This window comes from Triturus cristatus, chromosome 4_2 (assembly GCF_964204655.1).
Source record: "Triturus cristatus chromosome 4_2, aTriCri1.1, whole genome shotgun sequence".
Classification (NCBI taxonomy): domain Eukaryota; kingdom Metazoa; phylum Chordata; class Amphibia; order Caudata; family Salamandridae; genus Triturus; species Triturus cristatus.
The window spans coordinates 255415860-255432404 of record NC_140586.1 but is presented as its reverse complement, the minus strand read 5'-3'; the positions used below and the strand labels follow the sequence as shown (position 1 = coordinate 255432404).

The following is a 16545-nucleotide window of genomic DNA, read 5'->3' as shown; positions in this document are numbered from 1 at the left end:
CAAGACCTCAAGCCTGAGGTCTGCTGATTAGAGCTCAAAAGAAGAGTTGGCCCCAAGTAAATGTGTTAGCCTTGCAGGGTGCTGTTAGCTATGAGTCCTCTTCCTATTACAATGTGACATTGAGGTTAGTCTTCCATCCTGTACCGCAGAAGTGTAAGGTCTGGACATCCTTCCATCAGAGACGCCCGATCACAGGCCTGATTCAGGCAGAAGCGGAAGCTAGGGTGACAACGTTTGTGCAAGTTGCCTCGGCATGCACCATTGCGACAGGCCGTGGCAATCAGTGACGGCCAGTGAAGGTAATAGTGGTGAGGCGGGGTGGGGGGGGGTCGACAGATGATGACGAGGGAAAATAAAATGTAAAAAAACTCACCTTGCGTTCGCTGCATCGGCGCTATGTGGCGAGCGCAAGGTAAGTGTTTTTCTTTTTTTTTAATGTTATTTTCCCTTGTCGTCGTCTGTTGACCCTCCCCCACCCCACCGCACCACTCTTGCCTGCACCAGCCATCCCTGGTAGCAATGAATTCTGTGCTGCCTGTTGCCGTCACTAGGCTCCCAGAGCATGAGCTGAGCTTGGGTCCCGGTGGTGCTCTGGCACATCGAATGACTCTGCTCTTAAGGTGGCATCTCTCCCACATACCAGAGCCAATAGGAATGCCGCCAGTCTGGATGTTCTAGGGTAGAAAAAGCCTCATCAGCATCTGTCACCCAATAGGGAGCAGAGTAGGTCACACAAGCACAAGAGGCCACATTTGCCAGTGGTGGTGAAGACACAGGGGTCAGTGGATAAGTCCAGGACAGTATCTGATGGGCCACACTAGAGAGCATGGCCACTCTTGCTGCTCCAGGTCATCCTTAAAGGAGTGAAGACAGAACAGGACCTGTACTCAGTTGAAGGAACCTGAGTGTGGGTGCAGTCTACTGGCACAAAGAAGCATGGGCAACACACCTGAGGGAGAACAGTCCAAAATATATTTCATAGCAAACTTGCATAAACCCCAGGAAAAATGGACTGATGGCTAGAGGCAAGGTACGACTTCCTTCTCCTGTCATATCATTCAGAACCAGTTCGAAAGCCCCATTTCTTGCCTTCTGGTTGGATGAGTAGCGATAAGATTTAAGAGCACTCCAAACCGACGGTGCCAGAAGTCAAAGAGAGCTGCATAAGCCCTTAGTAAGAGTCACAGAAACACTGACTTCAAATGAAAGGGCCAAGATGATTTAATGTTAGTGATCAGTGCTAGTGGCTTAAAGGTGAGGGTATAGTTTACAGGCCAGAGATAGCTTACCCCTTTCTGTCGTACAAGTTAAATTCCCTCTTTCCTTCAATGTACCTTCACCTGTTGGATGGAGGAAGGCCTAGCACATGTCGTTTTCGAGCAGGCGTTTACTAGATTCTTACATACCTACCAGAAGTCAAGTCATCCGGGAGCATGAGGGTAAGAGAAGAGCTTAAATGTGTGGGTTCCTCATTCAAGAACCTTACTTTCAGGCTTGACCATACATACAGGGTCTCAGAACAGTTCCTAGGCACACTTCATAATTGTGTTCCCCATGTTATTCCAAATACATTAAAGCAGCCAGTGGGAATACATTGTGATTCTTTCCTAGTGGTTTACTGGATGAAATTAGCAGTTCCTTCTCCCATTTGCAGGATCTTTCTTTTGTTCTAGAAGAACAAAGGGAATGCTGAGTACTTAGGGTCCTCACCATTGTGGTATATTTTCATTTATCTCTGGCTCACTCCTCAGTGGTCAACATTTGTCTGTGCAGCGCACCATTGGCTTGGAAACCTTATGGAACTGCACAGGGCTTTTATGAAAAATACGCCTGAGGTGTTATCCTTTATTTTCATTCCTTTCTATCCATGTAGGCTCACGTCTGGTGATATGCAACCGTGAATCCCTGGTGGATGGGGCAATGGGGCCAGGCGTGAACAGGAACTGAGGACATTTGATGAAAAATGCAGAGGTTTCCCCCATATTATTCACCTTCAATGGGGATTCCCATTCGGTTGTATGTTTTGATTTGCCTCAGAATGTGACATCCAAGTGTAGGTATGTGCTGCCCATCAATGTACTATTAATACGAGCCACATTTGTCCTTTACAGTGAGGCCCCTGCCACTAAGCCTGCAGATGCCAGGCAATTCAAGGTTACAGGCAATTGTGTTACAACTCCTGGTCCAACAGAGGTTCAAAGATTTACTCTGGCACCAGAGTGGTTTGTGTGGGAGGCCTACACTCATCCTCACAGTACATCTCACCCGCTCTCTACCACTTCCCACTCTGTCCTGCAGCTGCAACCCTCACCTACGCTTGATGATGTTATTTCGAGCGCTACTATGACAGTAGTAACTGATCGTACAATCTTATCAATATAGAACCAGAAATGAGAGATGTACTGTCAAACATACCCAAGAGATTCATTTCCTTATCAGCTGGATAGACTACCTGAAGATGCCTCCTTTGTATCTACTGTGCAATATGGATTAACTCCAATTTACCCAAAGTGTTGAGGGGCACAATCCTATTTTCAGGTCACTCTTTGAGCTCCATGGCAAAAGAAGGCTGCTAACTTCAGATCAAACTGCAACAATTCCTCGGAAATTTTACAGAAACAACCTTCGAATAGCTGACTTAAAATCTTCTGTGTGCAAAGCTTGTTAAACAAGGGGTGATATTAAATCTGCCACCATTCTATTAACCAAATGAGCTATTTTATGGTACCCAAGTTGGATGTCATCAGGATTGCAGCATAAAGTCAGAATTAATTTTCATCCTGGATGGTTTACCTCTGGAGGTGATTGAGAGAGGTGTGCGTACATGATAATATTAGTAATTTCAGGGGAACTTGACAACATATACCATCCCACAGTGACTCCAAGGATTTCCCCGGTGAAGATAAGACTGTAACCTCCATAACATAATTTGTGAATTCCATCTCCATCACCTATATTTTCTTTGAGGTGTGACATCATAAAGAATTCCGCAGAGTTTTCTTTTTTGGCTTTTTCTTAATGCGTGGATGATATCCTCATTAAACTGGTGCACATATTCGGCATACCATTTTATAATCACACCAACGATAAGCAGTTAATTTTCAAGATTCTACTTACTGCAGGTAAACCAACCTTTAGCAAGGCCAACAGGGCTGGTGTTAATGTGCTAAAGCAAATGAACGCAAACATGCAGAAATCTTGTAGATCCATTAAAGTCAGCCCTATTAGCCTTGCCGGGCAACCATCAGCTCCTAAGGATCCCTAAATTCCTTAAACAGTAGTGACTTAGCACCTCCAAGCTCACACAGAAGCCTACAAAAAACAAGACAGGAATCAGTCCATCTCTTGTCCCTGGTATGGAACAGCAGTAGTCATTGTCAGAGATGACCTGCGGGAGTCTGCAAACCTTAAGAATGTTGATACCCCTCAGACTACTTACTCCCTGACCTATGATTGAAGACAACTCTCTTCTCCAGTATCCTCAAACAGTAGCAAACGTCTTGAAACACTTCCACGAATTGAGAAAATCCTTCCACCCAGAGCGAAAGTAAAATTTGGTGACCAGTGAACCACACAGAGCCCCACGTCATGCATAGCATGTCAAAGCTAGTGGCACCCTACTTTTCATTATTTATGTCAAACTTGTCTTGAATTTCCTCAGATTCCCATAGACTTCACTTCCCCTCTTATGCTGATGATACACAAATAGACCTCTGTGTCATGGAAGACATGAAACAATTCTTAACCACTTAACACATTTCTAAAATGAACAAAGTCAGAATGAAGAAAATAGACAGCATGGGCCAGTCCTTATGGGCTCAGGGGCCACGCCCCCCACCTTTTTCACTGCAAGAAGAGTGTGTGTCAGGCTGACCAAAGGTCAGTCTGACAGACACTCTTGTTGTTCAGGTCAGGCAGCTAGGAACTAGACATGTGCTAACAGGGCCGGACTGGGAACCGAAACCGGCCCTGGCAAAGTGCTCGGCCGCCCCCCCTCCCTCCTCGTGGGGGGTTGGGGGTGCCGCCGAGCTCTTTGCCAGGGCCGGTTTTCGGCCGATTTTGTTACAGGGCCGATTTTGCAGCTATGCTGCAAAAACGGCCCTGTAACAAAAACGGCCCCCAGGGGCCCAAAACCGGCCCCCACCCGTGCGGTGCACCGGGGGATTGCCCGGTGCCCGCTACGGCCAGTCCGGCCCTGTGTGCTAAGTGCGCAGGCTCTTGGGTGCCTGAGATGAAATTTGCCAGGCTAAGCATTTCTCAGTCCTGTGAGATTGACCTCCGCAGCCTGGCAAACATACCTCGAAGCCCTCTCCCTTGTGGCGAAGGGGAGCGTTACTGATTTCCTCTGACCTGGGCGCATCAGTTTTAAACCCTGAAGTGCCAAAGGCCGCAGTGACACCTCGTCACAAAGTGGGGTGGGCTCAGCAGTCTCACTGACCCCATCCCACTCTGTGATGAGTGAAGGACTGCTGCCTTCCCTCTTTGGCTGACCTAAGGTCAGCCAATGAGGTAAGATAGTAGTCCGAACTCTCTTGGGACCTTCGAGGCTTCCCTCCCAGAGAGCTGCAGTGAAGGTAAGTTTGGAGTTTTGATATTTGGTGTGTGAGTGCGTCTATGTATGTTTGTGTATTTAATTGAGTAAGTGTTGTGAATGGGTGTGTGTGTGTGTGTGTGTGTGTGTGTGTGTGTGTGTGTGTGTGCGCATGTGTGAATGCATGGATGTGAGTAAGTGTGTATGTGTACATATGTGGCCCTTCACCACCCTTCCTGCTAAAAATGACAGCCGCCACTGAAAGTAGACTTACAAAGCCTTATTTAGGAGAAACATTTAAATGACATCTACCTTTTAATGAAAATATAATATTTATGTGGAAAAGGGAAATGGTTACTTTATAGGACAGCATGACAAATAAGTAAGAAGGGGAAAGAGGGTGGGTATGCCGAATAGGTGAGGTGCGGCTGGGGTGGGGGAAATAGTAAGAGAGTTGTCAAAAGATTAAAGTGGGATGGGAATGAGGGGTTTGTAAAAAATGGGAGTAAGGAGGGATAAAGGAGAAAGGGGTTTGAAAATCTGCAAGAAGGAGCAGTGGGAGTAAGTGGTTTGTAAAAAAGGATTAAAGTGGAGCGGGAGAGACAGGTTTTGAAAAAAGTATAACCAATAAACAAAATAATACTTTACTTTGAACTAACTTTTAAAATTTTAAACAAAAAATATATAAAAAATAATTTAAAAAAAGATTAGACTTGGAAAGGTAAAATTCCCTACTACTACTCCAGTCTGAGGACAGTGTTAGAATTTGGAGGGGTAGGATTTACTACTCCCACTCCAATGTGAGCATAATTAGGGAAAATGTTGGATTTTGGAAAGGTCAGATTACTATTCCCACTCCAATCTGAGTAACACTTAATAATTTATTTAAAACTTTTAATGTAAAAAATTGTTAAAGGAATGCCTGTAGTCATTATAAATAAAGAAAAGAAAATAACATTTAAAAATGCACATTTTATATAACAAATAAAAAGTATAATTAAACAAATATTAACATATTTTTTAAATTAAAATACTTTCATCCCTATTACCCTAAAAAGAAAACACCGTAAAAAAGTGCAGTTAATAAACAAAATACAAAAATGAAAATGTATTAATAATAAACGCATTATTAAAACACAATTAAAATTATAACAATATAAAATTAATTAATACAATTTAACACTTAAATAAACAGATCAACCAAATAACAAATATTGAATAATCAAAAATTATATTTATAAATTAGAAGAATAATTGTAATTTTTTTTAAACTTTCCGGCCTAATCCCCTACAAACCCAAGAATTTCCTATTAAATTCACAATGTCTAATTTAAAAAAATCATATCAAAACCTCCAAACAATACTAAAACAAGTTAAACACAGACATTATTTTAATGTGAACAACTTATAATACTAAAGTAACTAATATTTATCAAACAAATTAAAAAACAATTTGTAATACAACTATATTAAAGAAAACAATATAATATACAACTATAGTTAACAAAATGACCTATCTTGGCTGAAGAGGGGTGAAACCCCGAAACCTGTCCTAGAATGCTTGATTCCGGAAGACATGGCTTGGCAATTCGGGATGGACTGTTCCCATGAGGCACAGGGTCAAGACTGATTTGCATATGGCCATGTCTGAAATGGGGTGGCGTGGTGGGCAAAATAACGATGGATTAAACCCAGATCTGTGACTGGGGGCGAATGTTTTGCCAATGTGCAATATTCCGTCCATCATCTTGTGTGTTTTGCTGTTCGCCCTATGTGGGAAGGGTATGCCCAGACGTGGGTCCCGTGCTCACTACGCTACTGGAGTCAAGCTATCCTGGCTGAAGAGGGGTGAAACCCCGAAACCGGTCCTAGGATGCTTGATTCTGGTCCAGGGAAGTGATGGCTTGGCAGTTCGGGCTGGACTGTTCCCATGAGGCACAGGGTCAAGACTGATTTGCATATGGCCATGTCTGAACTGGGGTGGCGTGGTGAGCAAAATAACGATGGATTAAACCCAGATCTGTGACTGGGGTTGAATGTTTTGCCAATGTGCAACATTCCGTCCATCATCTTGTGTTTTGCTGTTCGCCCTATGTGGGAAGGGTATGCCCAGACGTGGGTCCCGTGCTTTCCACGCCACTGGAGTCAAGCTATCCTGGCTGAAGAGGGGTGAAACCCCGAAACCGGTCCTAGGATGCTTGATTCCGGTCCAGGGAAGACATCGCTTGACAGTTCGGGCTGGACTGTTCCCATGAGGCACAGGGTCAAGACTGATTTGCATATGGCCATGTCTGAACTGGGGTAGCGTGATGAGCAAAATAACAATGGATTAAACCCAGATCTGTGACTGGGGGTGAATGTTTTGCCAATGTGCAACATTCCGTCCATCATCTTGTGTGTTTTGCTGCTTCCACATTCAGTCCAACAATATACAGATTTAGAAACCATGTTATTTGTTATACTATATTTTATCGGAATAACATAAAGTGAAAAAGGGTGTAAGAGGTATGTAAATAAATCTGGAGTAAAGTGGATGCAGAGTTACACAAGGGGTATAGAAGACAGGGAAGAACGTCTTGAAAAAAACAGAAGGGGGTTAAAGAGGAGGACGGAGGAGCAACCCCACACCCCTTTAAAAGCAACAAAGTGAAAATCAAATATAGTGGCTCAAAAGTTTCTTCAAGAATGGCTGTGGTCAACTTGGTGAAAGCCATTCCATAAGAAAAATGTGTCAACAACAGTCCAACAAAATACATTTTTCACAACCATTTTCTTCACGCCTGATTTTCATCAAAATCAAATACAACCCTAAACTAGAGGTTCTTATCCTAGGCCCACACTTCCTACTCAAACAAATGTAATTGCCCCCATCATTTTCAGGGAAATAGACCCCCATAATATCCAAGATGAGGAACCTAGGGCTCAATTGGGACAGAGATTACAACCTAATAGCCGACCAGGAAATATACTACCAGTACAGTCAATATTTTACCAAGTACAACTCCTCAAAACTCTTTGCCTTTCATGCCTCCACAAGCCTCCTTGTGGTAGTTGCTGCTCTGTTCAACTTGTGCCAAGACCAGGCTAACACTCTGTTTGCAGGCCTGCCAGTGTACTAGACACTCCAAAAAGCAGAACATGAGGTTAAATTGCTCACATTATATAGAATCTCCGATCCTTTCTGTTGTCTGGGCGCTCCAAGAGTATTTAACCTAAATCTTATGATGATGAGGATGCCCAGGAGCATTATATTGGCGATGATTATATTTGAACTAAAGAAGGGCCATCTCTTCAATTCAAATTAGGAAGACTTCAATAGCTCCCTCCCCAATCTTAAATTTCTTCATGATTCTGTGCCTCATTTACAAGTACCTAGAATGATTCTCTTCTGCCTACTATGTCCTAACAAAGCAAACCACTTAATGACCCCTGACCACTGGCACAAGTAGAGGCGGCAGATGCTTTCTGCCATTGACCCATTATCTCAAATAGCCTCAGCGTGGGCATTTGAAATCTGAAACCCCCCTGTGCCACTCGCTACTGAGAATAAATCTGAAAACCCACTCTATTCTTACTCGCACCATTGCTTTGCATTCTTCCGCCTATTGGTTTATAAACATAGAAGGTGCTTTGATACACCACAAAGAATAAGTGATGATTATGCCTGCTTAAATATTTCAACCTGTTAATGCCATGCCATGAGATTGTGAAATCATTATATTACAGACCGCTATATGGATCTTTTCTTTGCAAATGTTAGACTGTATGAGCTTGTTGGACCTGGCCCTTTTTGCAGGGTTTGCCTTCTTCCTGCTATTTTTTCTGACCTGTTTTTGTTGGTTTTTTGACTCTGGGCACCTTACCACTGCAAACCAGTGCTAAAGTGAATATGCTCTCTGTCCAAATTGTGGAGGTGATTGGTTTATCCATGATTGCCATATTTGATTTACTCATAACTCCCTAGTAAAGTGCAACAGGTGTGTCCAGGGCCTGTAAATCAAATGCTAGCAGTGGGCCTTTCACAGACCTGCCACTGCAGTGTGTGTGTGTGCAGTTGTGAACTGCCATTTCGACCTGGCAAGTGCACCCACTTGCCAGGCTCAAGCCTTACCTTTTGTTACATGTAAGTAACCCCTAAGGTAGGCTCAAGGTAACCCCACAGGCAGGGTGCAGTGTATTTAAATGTAGGGCATGTGTTGGTGTGTTTTACATGTCCTAATAGTGAAATACTGCTAATTTCATTTTTCACTTTTGCAAGGACTATCTCTCCCATAGGTTAACATGCGGATTGCCTTGAAATATCTTTTAAGTGTAATTTCCAATTGGGAGCTGATAGAGATTTGGAGTTTGGGGTCTCTGAACTTGCAATTTTAAAATACATCGTTTTGTGAAGTTGAATTGCGTGTTTAAAATGCCAATTTTAGAAAGTGGCCATTTTCATGCTTAACCATTCTGTGCCTCTGCCTGTCTGCAGAATCCACATCTGTGTTAGGATGACAGTTGGGCTCTTGTACATTCAATCTAGACAGTCACACAAAAGGAGCAGAGGTGTGCCTTGCATATCCTGATGGGCATCACCAAGCTGAAGCGAATTCCTGAGCTAGAGTGGTGGGAGGAGTTGTCACTAACACCTGATTAGGGCTGTGCCTGTCCTCACACAAAGTTCCACCCCTCTGTAGTGTGTCTGGAGCCAGGTCAGAGAAAGGCAGGTTCTTCTACAAAGAATTTCCTTTGAAGTTTGCCTACCTCAAAAGCAGAAACTGGTATAAATACTGAAGCTTTGACACCATAATCTCAGAACACTTCTGGACTAAAGGACATTCTGCCTGGATGCTGTAGAACAGACTGGCACTCTGTCTGTTGCTTTGTTGTGCTGGCCTGCTGCTTGCTGCTCCTGTCCTGGGAGTGTTAAGAAGTCTAAGGGCCATCAAAGACTTCACCTACCAGTGCCTGGGCTCTTCTGCTGAGAGTCCTGGATTATTAAGGGGTGCCAAATCCAGTACATGGTCCCTTGGAAGTAGAAACTGGTGATCTAAGAAAAATATCCACATATCAGCTTGCAGCACCTGATTTATCGATACACTGCTGCTTTAGATGGCCGATATGCAGCGAAAGAATCACTGCAGTGACTGCAGTGCAGCTGAAAAATTGCTGCAGCGTGAGTCCTGAGACCCATGTCACCAACATCTATGGCACCCGCTCTGACTCCGAAGCATCCCCTGTTTGTGGCTGCGTAAACTATGCAGCGCCTGCTTCCCTGCTTCTGCATCAACGCACCGCATCCGAATTTTTGATGCATCATCCTGGGCGTTGATTCTTCCTCGCCACCACACCGCAATAAGGAACCGAGGCTGCATGTTTAGACCCCAGCACATCACCTTCCCTGTCAGCAAGGAATTGATACATCACCTCCCCTGTCAGCAAGGAATCAATGCATCACCTCCGCTGCCTAGCATTAAAGAACCAACGCATCACCTCCTCTGCCAGTACGTAATCAATGCATCACCTACCATGACTAGTAAGGAACGGATGCATCACTGTGTTTTTGGGCACCTCACCTCCCCTACGGCCCACATTGTCTTTGTTTTTGATGCATATCAGGTACTTTGGGCTAAAATACCAGCATCCATTGATTTCAAACTTATTTAACCTTTCAAAAGTGATATGTTTACTTGTGTATGTTGGATTTTTGTTGTTTTATTCTTGTTTTATTCAGATAAACACTGACTATTTTTCTAAACGGGTTTGGACTTCTTTTGTAGTGTTTTGACTGTGTTACAGTGTGCTTATGTACAAATGCTTTACACATTGCCTCTAAGATAAGCCTGACTATGCGTGCCAAGCTACCAAGGGGGTGAGCAGGGGTTATTTTAGCTGTGTGACTTCCTTACCCTGACTACAGTGAGGGTCCCTATTGGACAGGGTGCATACCTACTGACAACTAGAGATCCCATTTTTAACAGACCTCTTGTGAGTGTTTAGAAGCAATTGAAATTTGAAGAGATCGCTATACAAACAATGAATGGTAGTAAATGACAGTTTCAAAGGTAAAAGGTTATGATTTACATTTACAGCGATGAGAGGTCAGGGCTAAAAAACAAGCAACCCCTAATCAGACACAGCTAAACTTAGGGACCACAACCACGTGTGCTTACAGTGACCTAAGGGAGCGGTTTGGTCTTTAAGCTACAAGGTTTCTATTAAGTATATAGGGATCGCCTCTGCTCATAGCTTGGAGTGCTAGTCCTCTATCTTTGATGGCTTGTCTTTATGCAGTTTCCACATCCAGTCATCTAGTGCTAGCAGACAATGGACAACATCTGAGACCGATGATGGGACCGATGCCTGCTTGGTCAGAAAACTCAACTCTAGACTGATTTGTGTGGTATATGTGTAATTAAAAAAAAAAAAAAAAATCACATTAAAGCATAAAGCAGCGCAACTGACTGGGCATTGATCATGAGCCAGAGAAGGACACATTGCTGCCTCATCACAAGAGGGTAAAGGAAGGGACATCTTAAGGATCTGGGGGGCCCTGCCTTGAGTTAATGATCCAATTTGAGCTCTTTCATGCCCTCGTTGGTCAGATCACTCACAGTGCACAAACACAGTCCTCTCAATTTTAAATGTGTTTATATCTAATATTCAGAGAAAGTGGTGTGTGTTTTTAATATTACTGCAAATAATCTCTAAGGCACCCTCCCATTTCTCATATGTGAGGTCCTGTTTTTATCTAAAAGAAACTTTTTGTAAGGATGTTGCATGAGGCGCAACATTTCTCTGCAAAATATCCATAATAGACTCTCACATATCAACCACATTAAAAATAAATAAAAGGAAAACGGTATTTAAAACGTGATTAATAATTTGTCAAGGTCATCAGGGCAGACCAGAGCTGGCTCTATCAGGGGGACCCCCCGAAATGCCGGGGCCTGGGCCAGAGCCCACTTTGCCCATTCCTTAAAACGTCTCTACCGTAGAGGTCCTTGAGGGCTAAATGGTAAGGTGAAAGTTTACCCAGGACTTATAGCAGGACCACTTATCTGCCTCTGCCCCTCCCCCTTACTCAAGAGGGGACTCAGTCGAAGAACTTCAGAGCTAACCGACGAGTATTATTATACAAGATAATGTCTAAACAAAAACATAAATGAAGATGATGGGATAACATGATTTTCCCATTTATGTATACTGGAAGCCGCTGATCCATTGACGTGCTCAGAATGTACTAGCTTTACTGAAATAAAATAATTACAGCATAGACTTCACTTAGGGGTGGAGACTAATCCAAGCGACTCCTTACCCGGCGGGACATTCCAGATCAGTGAGGTTGTATAATTCTGAGGGCTGCATTGGAAATTGGTGAGGGAGATGTTATATGTTTCGCATAATGTAAGGTTTTCAAAGATATAGGTTGTAGCCGACGTATTGCTCTTAGTTACAATCAGTCCGAGGGTGTCCATAATTGTGACGTTGTCAAACCCAATGTTCAGGCCAGACAGTGCCAAGCTTCGTGTTGCCATGTTATTGTTGTATGTGTAAGGCCCGCTGACAACGTTTATATCACCTGGAAGAAAAAAAAAGAAAATTATTCTGAAATACATCATTACGACAAGTATGTTTTTATAGCTGGCTTCCATATGCAGCCAAGAAATAGACTTTTCGGGCACCGGTTGGTAACTCATGTGATGTTGCCGAAATTGACATTTTGTTTGCTAGTAAACTGCTATGAAATCACATTTCATTCAACTTGTACACGCTAAAGAAAGTCCTACGGCGTGTACATAGATTTTCTATGTGATGCTTTGGAAAGGGTGAAAGGATGCACGCATGAAAAGAGGAGAAGAAAATTGAAAGGTTGAGTCGAAGGAAGGAAGGACAGAAAAAAACAAAGGAGGAATGGTGCAAGGATAGATAGATTGAAGTGGATGATGGAAGGGTGCGAGGATCAATTGGTGAAAGGATGGACTGAGAGCCGGATGAAAGGCTGCAACTCACTATAGTGAATTCTACTAGGAAGAGACTGCGTCAGAAGACCTCCAATCCAAATGGGACTGCCCGTTACCTAAACACACAGTGACGTTAGGCACGACCATGGTCGCAGCATCAGCCATGTGTCAGGATGATGCTTGAATTTGAGATAATGGAAAGAACAAAAGGTCATTTGCGTACCGCATCTACTAACATAAGACTAAGAGAGTCATTAGCATGGACCCTGGGAAATGGGACCGCCCGCAATGCATGCGGCGGTTCCGTACATCCCATTAGGATGCGCCCGCCACACTGGCGGGGCGCATCCCGCATTTCTAACATTGAGGTGGGCGGTGCTGAAAGCACCGCCCGCCGCAATGCCAAAAATGCAAGTTGTGCATTTGACAGTACAACGTGACAGGTACCGTGCGGTGCCTGCCATGTTGTACTGTCAAATGCAGGGGGGTACCATAGGTACCCCCCATGTGCACCCCCCATCCCACAGAATCCCTGGGGGCCCGCTATGGGCCCCCATTGTTAAGAACCGCATGCCTCTCCGTGGCGGCGTTGCCGCCATGGAAAGGCATGTCCCCGCATGTATTCTAGTATGGATGGCGGTGTCTACCAGACACTGCCACCATATTAACAGCCTTTCCGCCCGGTCGACTCATCGGCCGGGCGGTAAACCGGCGGACGGTCTTTCTGACTGCCGGGGTCCCCCCCGCAATGGTAATGTGGCGGGGGAAATTTGCATTCGTGCGGAGGAATATGTCTTGCGGATCGCCACCGCCATGCGATCCGCCCGACATACTAATGGACCCCTAAGAGTCTTCTTTAGAGTTTTAAAGGTGCAATAATTTGTTAAAACTTTACGGATATCCTGTCCGCCATATTAGAAGCACTATAGGTTATAATGCACTTTTAATAAAGCTGACGGGCTAGCTGCCACGTTTGTGATAGAGTATACTGCCCGCCAAACTCTAAATCGGGCCCAACATTTGTGATACTTCCTCCAAGGACATAGACCTTTCCCGTCAATGAAGATCCTCAGCGAGTCAATAAGATAATAAAAGCAAGACTTGTGTCTTCACCCACCTAAAACACTGCCTTAGGACCTGTGTTGGGCTATCAGAGGGCTAGCTGGTGTCAGCACAACTATAAGTTTCCGAATTCACTCTTCGTGTGGCTCTGATTTTTTTATTATCACAAATAACCAAATTAAGGCCTGTTGGGGAAAACTGACATGAGAACCAGAAGGTGGTTTGTTCTGTGGGCTTGGTGGGACATCTGCATCCATGGAGCAATACTTTTTTCACCCTGAGATTGCGGTTGTTCCTCTGCTGATCTTGTCTACTTTCATTATTCATCTGGTTACTCTTCATCCTGATCACATTGTCTCTAGCCTATCAGATATTTAGTAGTGCCACGCTTCCCCAAAAATAAATATTGAGAAATATTTCGACGAGATAGGCCTGAGTAGGGTGGACAGATAGAAGATTAACTATTTCCCATGCCTTGAGGTCCAATTTGCTATCTTCTCTTAAGGGCATAATGGTTCTCAGCTCTCAGCAGAACAGGTGAACAGAGGGTGAAATCCCTAAACTTCCTAATCATGGGGGGGGGGGGGGTATCAATTTTCAATGGGTAGCCTCCCTTCCACTAACTGTCAGTAGATGGCCTCTAAAGAAGCCTGGGCAAAATCTTCCAGTGAATAGTTATCTCATCCTCATGACAAAGGAAGAAATATAGGAAGAGATTTTTTTCATACTGACCAGTGTATTTTCCTATTGGGTACAATTAAACGTCACTGAGACTGTATTAAGAGTTATTTTTCTCATAAGACTTTTTGCAGTAGGCATATTTTTGAAGTTCACAAGTTTTAAAGGCATAGTTACTAGGAATATTGGCCATACTCTTGGGCTCAAGATGGTGTTATTTATTTATTTTTTAAACCAGATTTTATTGGAGTTTTGCACATGCACTTCATCATCAAGATACATTTAATGCTTATTATTAAAATATGTTAATGTCATTGTCTTCCCTGTTACTTTCAACATCGCTAACATACCCAACTCACTCCCCCCCCCCCCCGTAACCATCCATCCATCTCACCTATTCTCTCACACCAACAACGGGAGAGAATAGACTCAATAGCAAATACATGCCCTCGCGAGAAGACCATTCAATACTAGGACCTTTAATGCTTTAACTGCTGTTGCTTCGCCTGAATCTCTTTGGTTGACCAAGTTAAAACTAGAGGTGTCCGAAATTTATGAAATTTTCTTTTGAGCAATTATTCGAAATTTCGGGAAAATTGTACAAAATTGTGTGAGCTACAAACCCAGCATTTAGCACCATTATTTTAGGGTGAAATGTGTCCTCACTTCCATTTTGGAACTGAGGATGCATTTTGCACTAAAAACAGGACAAGATCACACATGACATGAACAGCATCCTCTCACGTTCTGTTCATTTGTGTGTCCACATGCTCCTGTGATAGGGTTTTCCCATAACGGGGGAATATTATACATCATGGAGTTGTAACATGATTTAGTGTATTTTGCATAATAAGCGTGACACAAAATCTGATACATAGGTTTAAAGAATCCGGTTGCTTTAATTGATTTGTGCTCTGCTGCTTGGTTATCTCTGAATGAGTTGATACTTTAAGTGAAATTATAATTTTCAGAAATGTAGATAACTGAAAGTCCAGCGGGGTCTCCTCCGCTACGGTGGAGGAGCGTCACCCCACTGCTTTTGAGCAGTGGAAAGGAAAGGAAATATAAAATGATAATAACTTTAAGTTATTATCATTTAATGTTTCCTTTGCGGGCGAATATATGATGTTACAACGCAACCAGTTACAATGCATACCTTTACAACGCAGTTTTTACATTGCAACTACCATTACAACGTATGATTTTATAATGCATGTAATTACAACGCATTTTTAGAAACTACCATTACAACACATACCATTACAACGCATAATACTTTTGAGGCAACAGTGGGGTAAGTGTTGGATAGTGTAGGGGTAAAAGTTACTATTCCCACTCCAGTGAGTGCAACAGTGGGGTAAGTATTGGATAGTGTAGGGGTAAAAATTACTATTCCCATTCCAGTGAGTGCAACAGTAGGGTAAGTGTTGGATAGTGTAGGGGTAAAAATACTATCCCCATGTACCCCAAAACCCATACCCCCTAACAGGGCCGGCTCTAGGGCGGTGCGATCGGTGCCACTGCACCGGGCGCTGACTAGGGTGGGGGCGTCATGTTTATTGTTTTAAAGACACCAGATGCCACGTTCCTTGCCCCAGCAATTTTCAAGCATCAATAAAAATGTCACCTTAACTCTGGTGATAAATGTTCTTCCTGGAGAGAGACCAGAGCTTTGTCTGGTAGTGGAAGTTTTGACTCATCATAGCGCAGAGGGTTAATATGCCTGCTGCAAAGAACGTGTCCCATTCACATCACAAAGTGCATATAATATAAATAGGTCAATGGGTTATCACTTTTGTCAAAGATATACTTATGTTACTTGCAGTTTAAAAGTTAAAGTCCTAATATAGAGCAGTGAGCTATTAACTGTCAACTGCAAGGAATATATTACAGCTACATGTTTTTTATTCAGTCTTTCCTTATCCTAATATTGCAAAAAGGGTTCATTTGGGTAGAAATCAATTATTATTATTAAAGAAACCCCCTAACCATGGTGTGACATTTTAAATTCTGAATTTGTGCTTTTCCAGACCAAGGACTCTTAAACTATGCTGCCTACCAGTATGGATGACGTGACTCCTACACCTTGTAGGGCTCTGTCGTATGTAACATTTCTGATTCTGATTTACACATGTATGATTGTCCCCGTGCAACACATATGTGTGATGTAAAGTGTTCTGACACCTTAAACTGGCATGAGTGGCGCTATAAAAGAAAATGAATCGAAGAGACTTTGGTTATGGAGACTTGGGGGGCACTGTCAAATGGTGGTAGTGAGGGAATCCGTGGCAAGGTGGTCATGGGGGGGAAGCGGGGGCGCCCGCAAGC

At 43.4% G+C, this 16545-nt stretch overlaps 1 protein-coding gene across 6 annotated transcripts in view; it reads right to left on the bottom strand.

Annotated features, from left to right (window-relative positions):
• The window catches only part of PTPRC (protein tyrosine phosphatase receptor type C), a 623869-nt gene that overhangs the window by 326632 nt on the left and 280692 nt on the right, over nt 1-16545 (bottom strand). For all 6 annotated transcript variants that reach the window (XM_085601450.1, XM_085601451.1, XM_085601453.1 and 3 more), the window contains one exon: nt 11832-12095. In XM_085601450.1, the coding sequence (XP_085457576.1) occupies nt 11832-12095 (264 nt within the window). The remainder of the gene's footprint in view (nt 1-11831; nt 12096-16545) is intronic.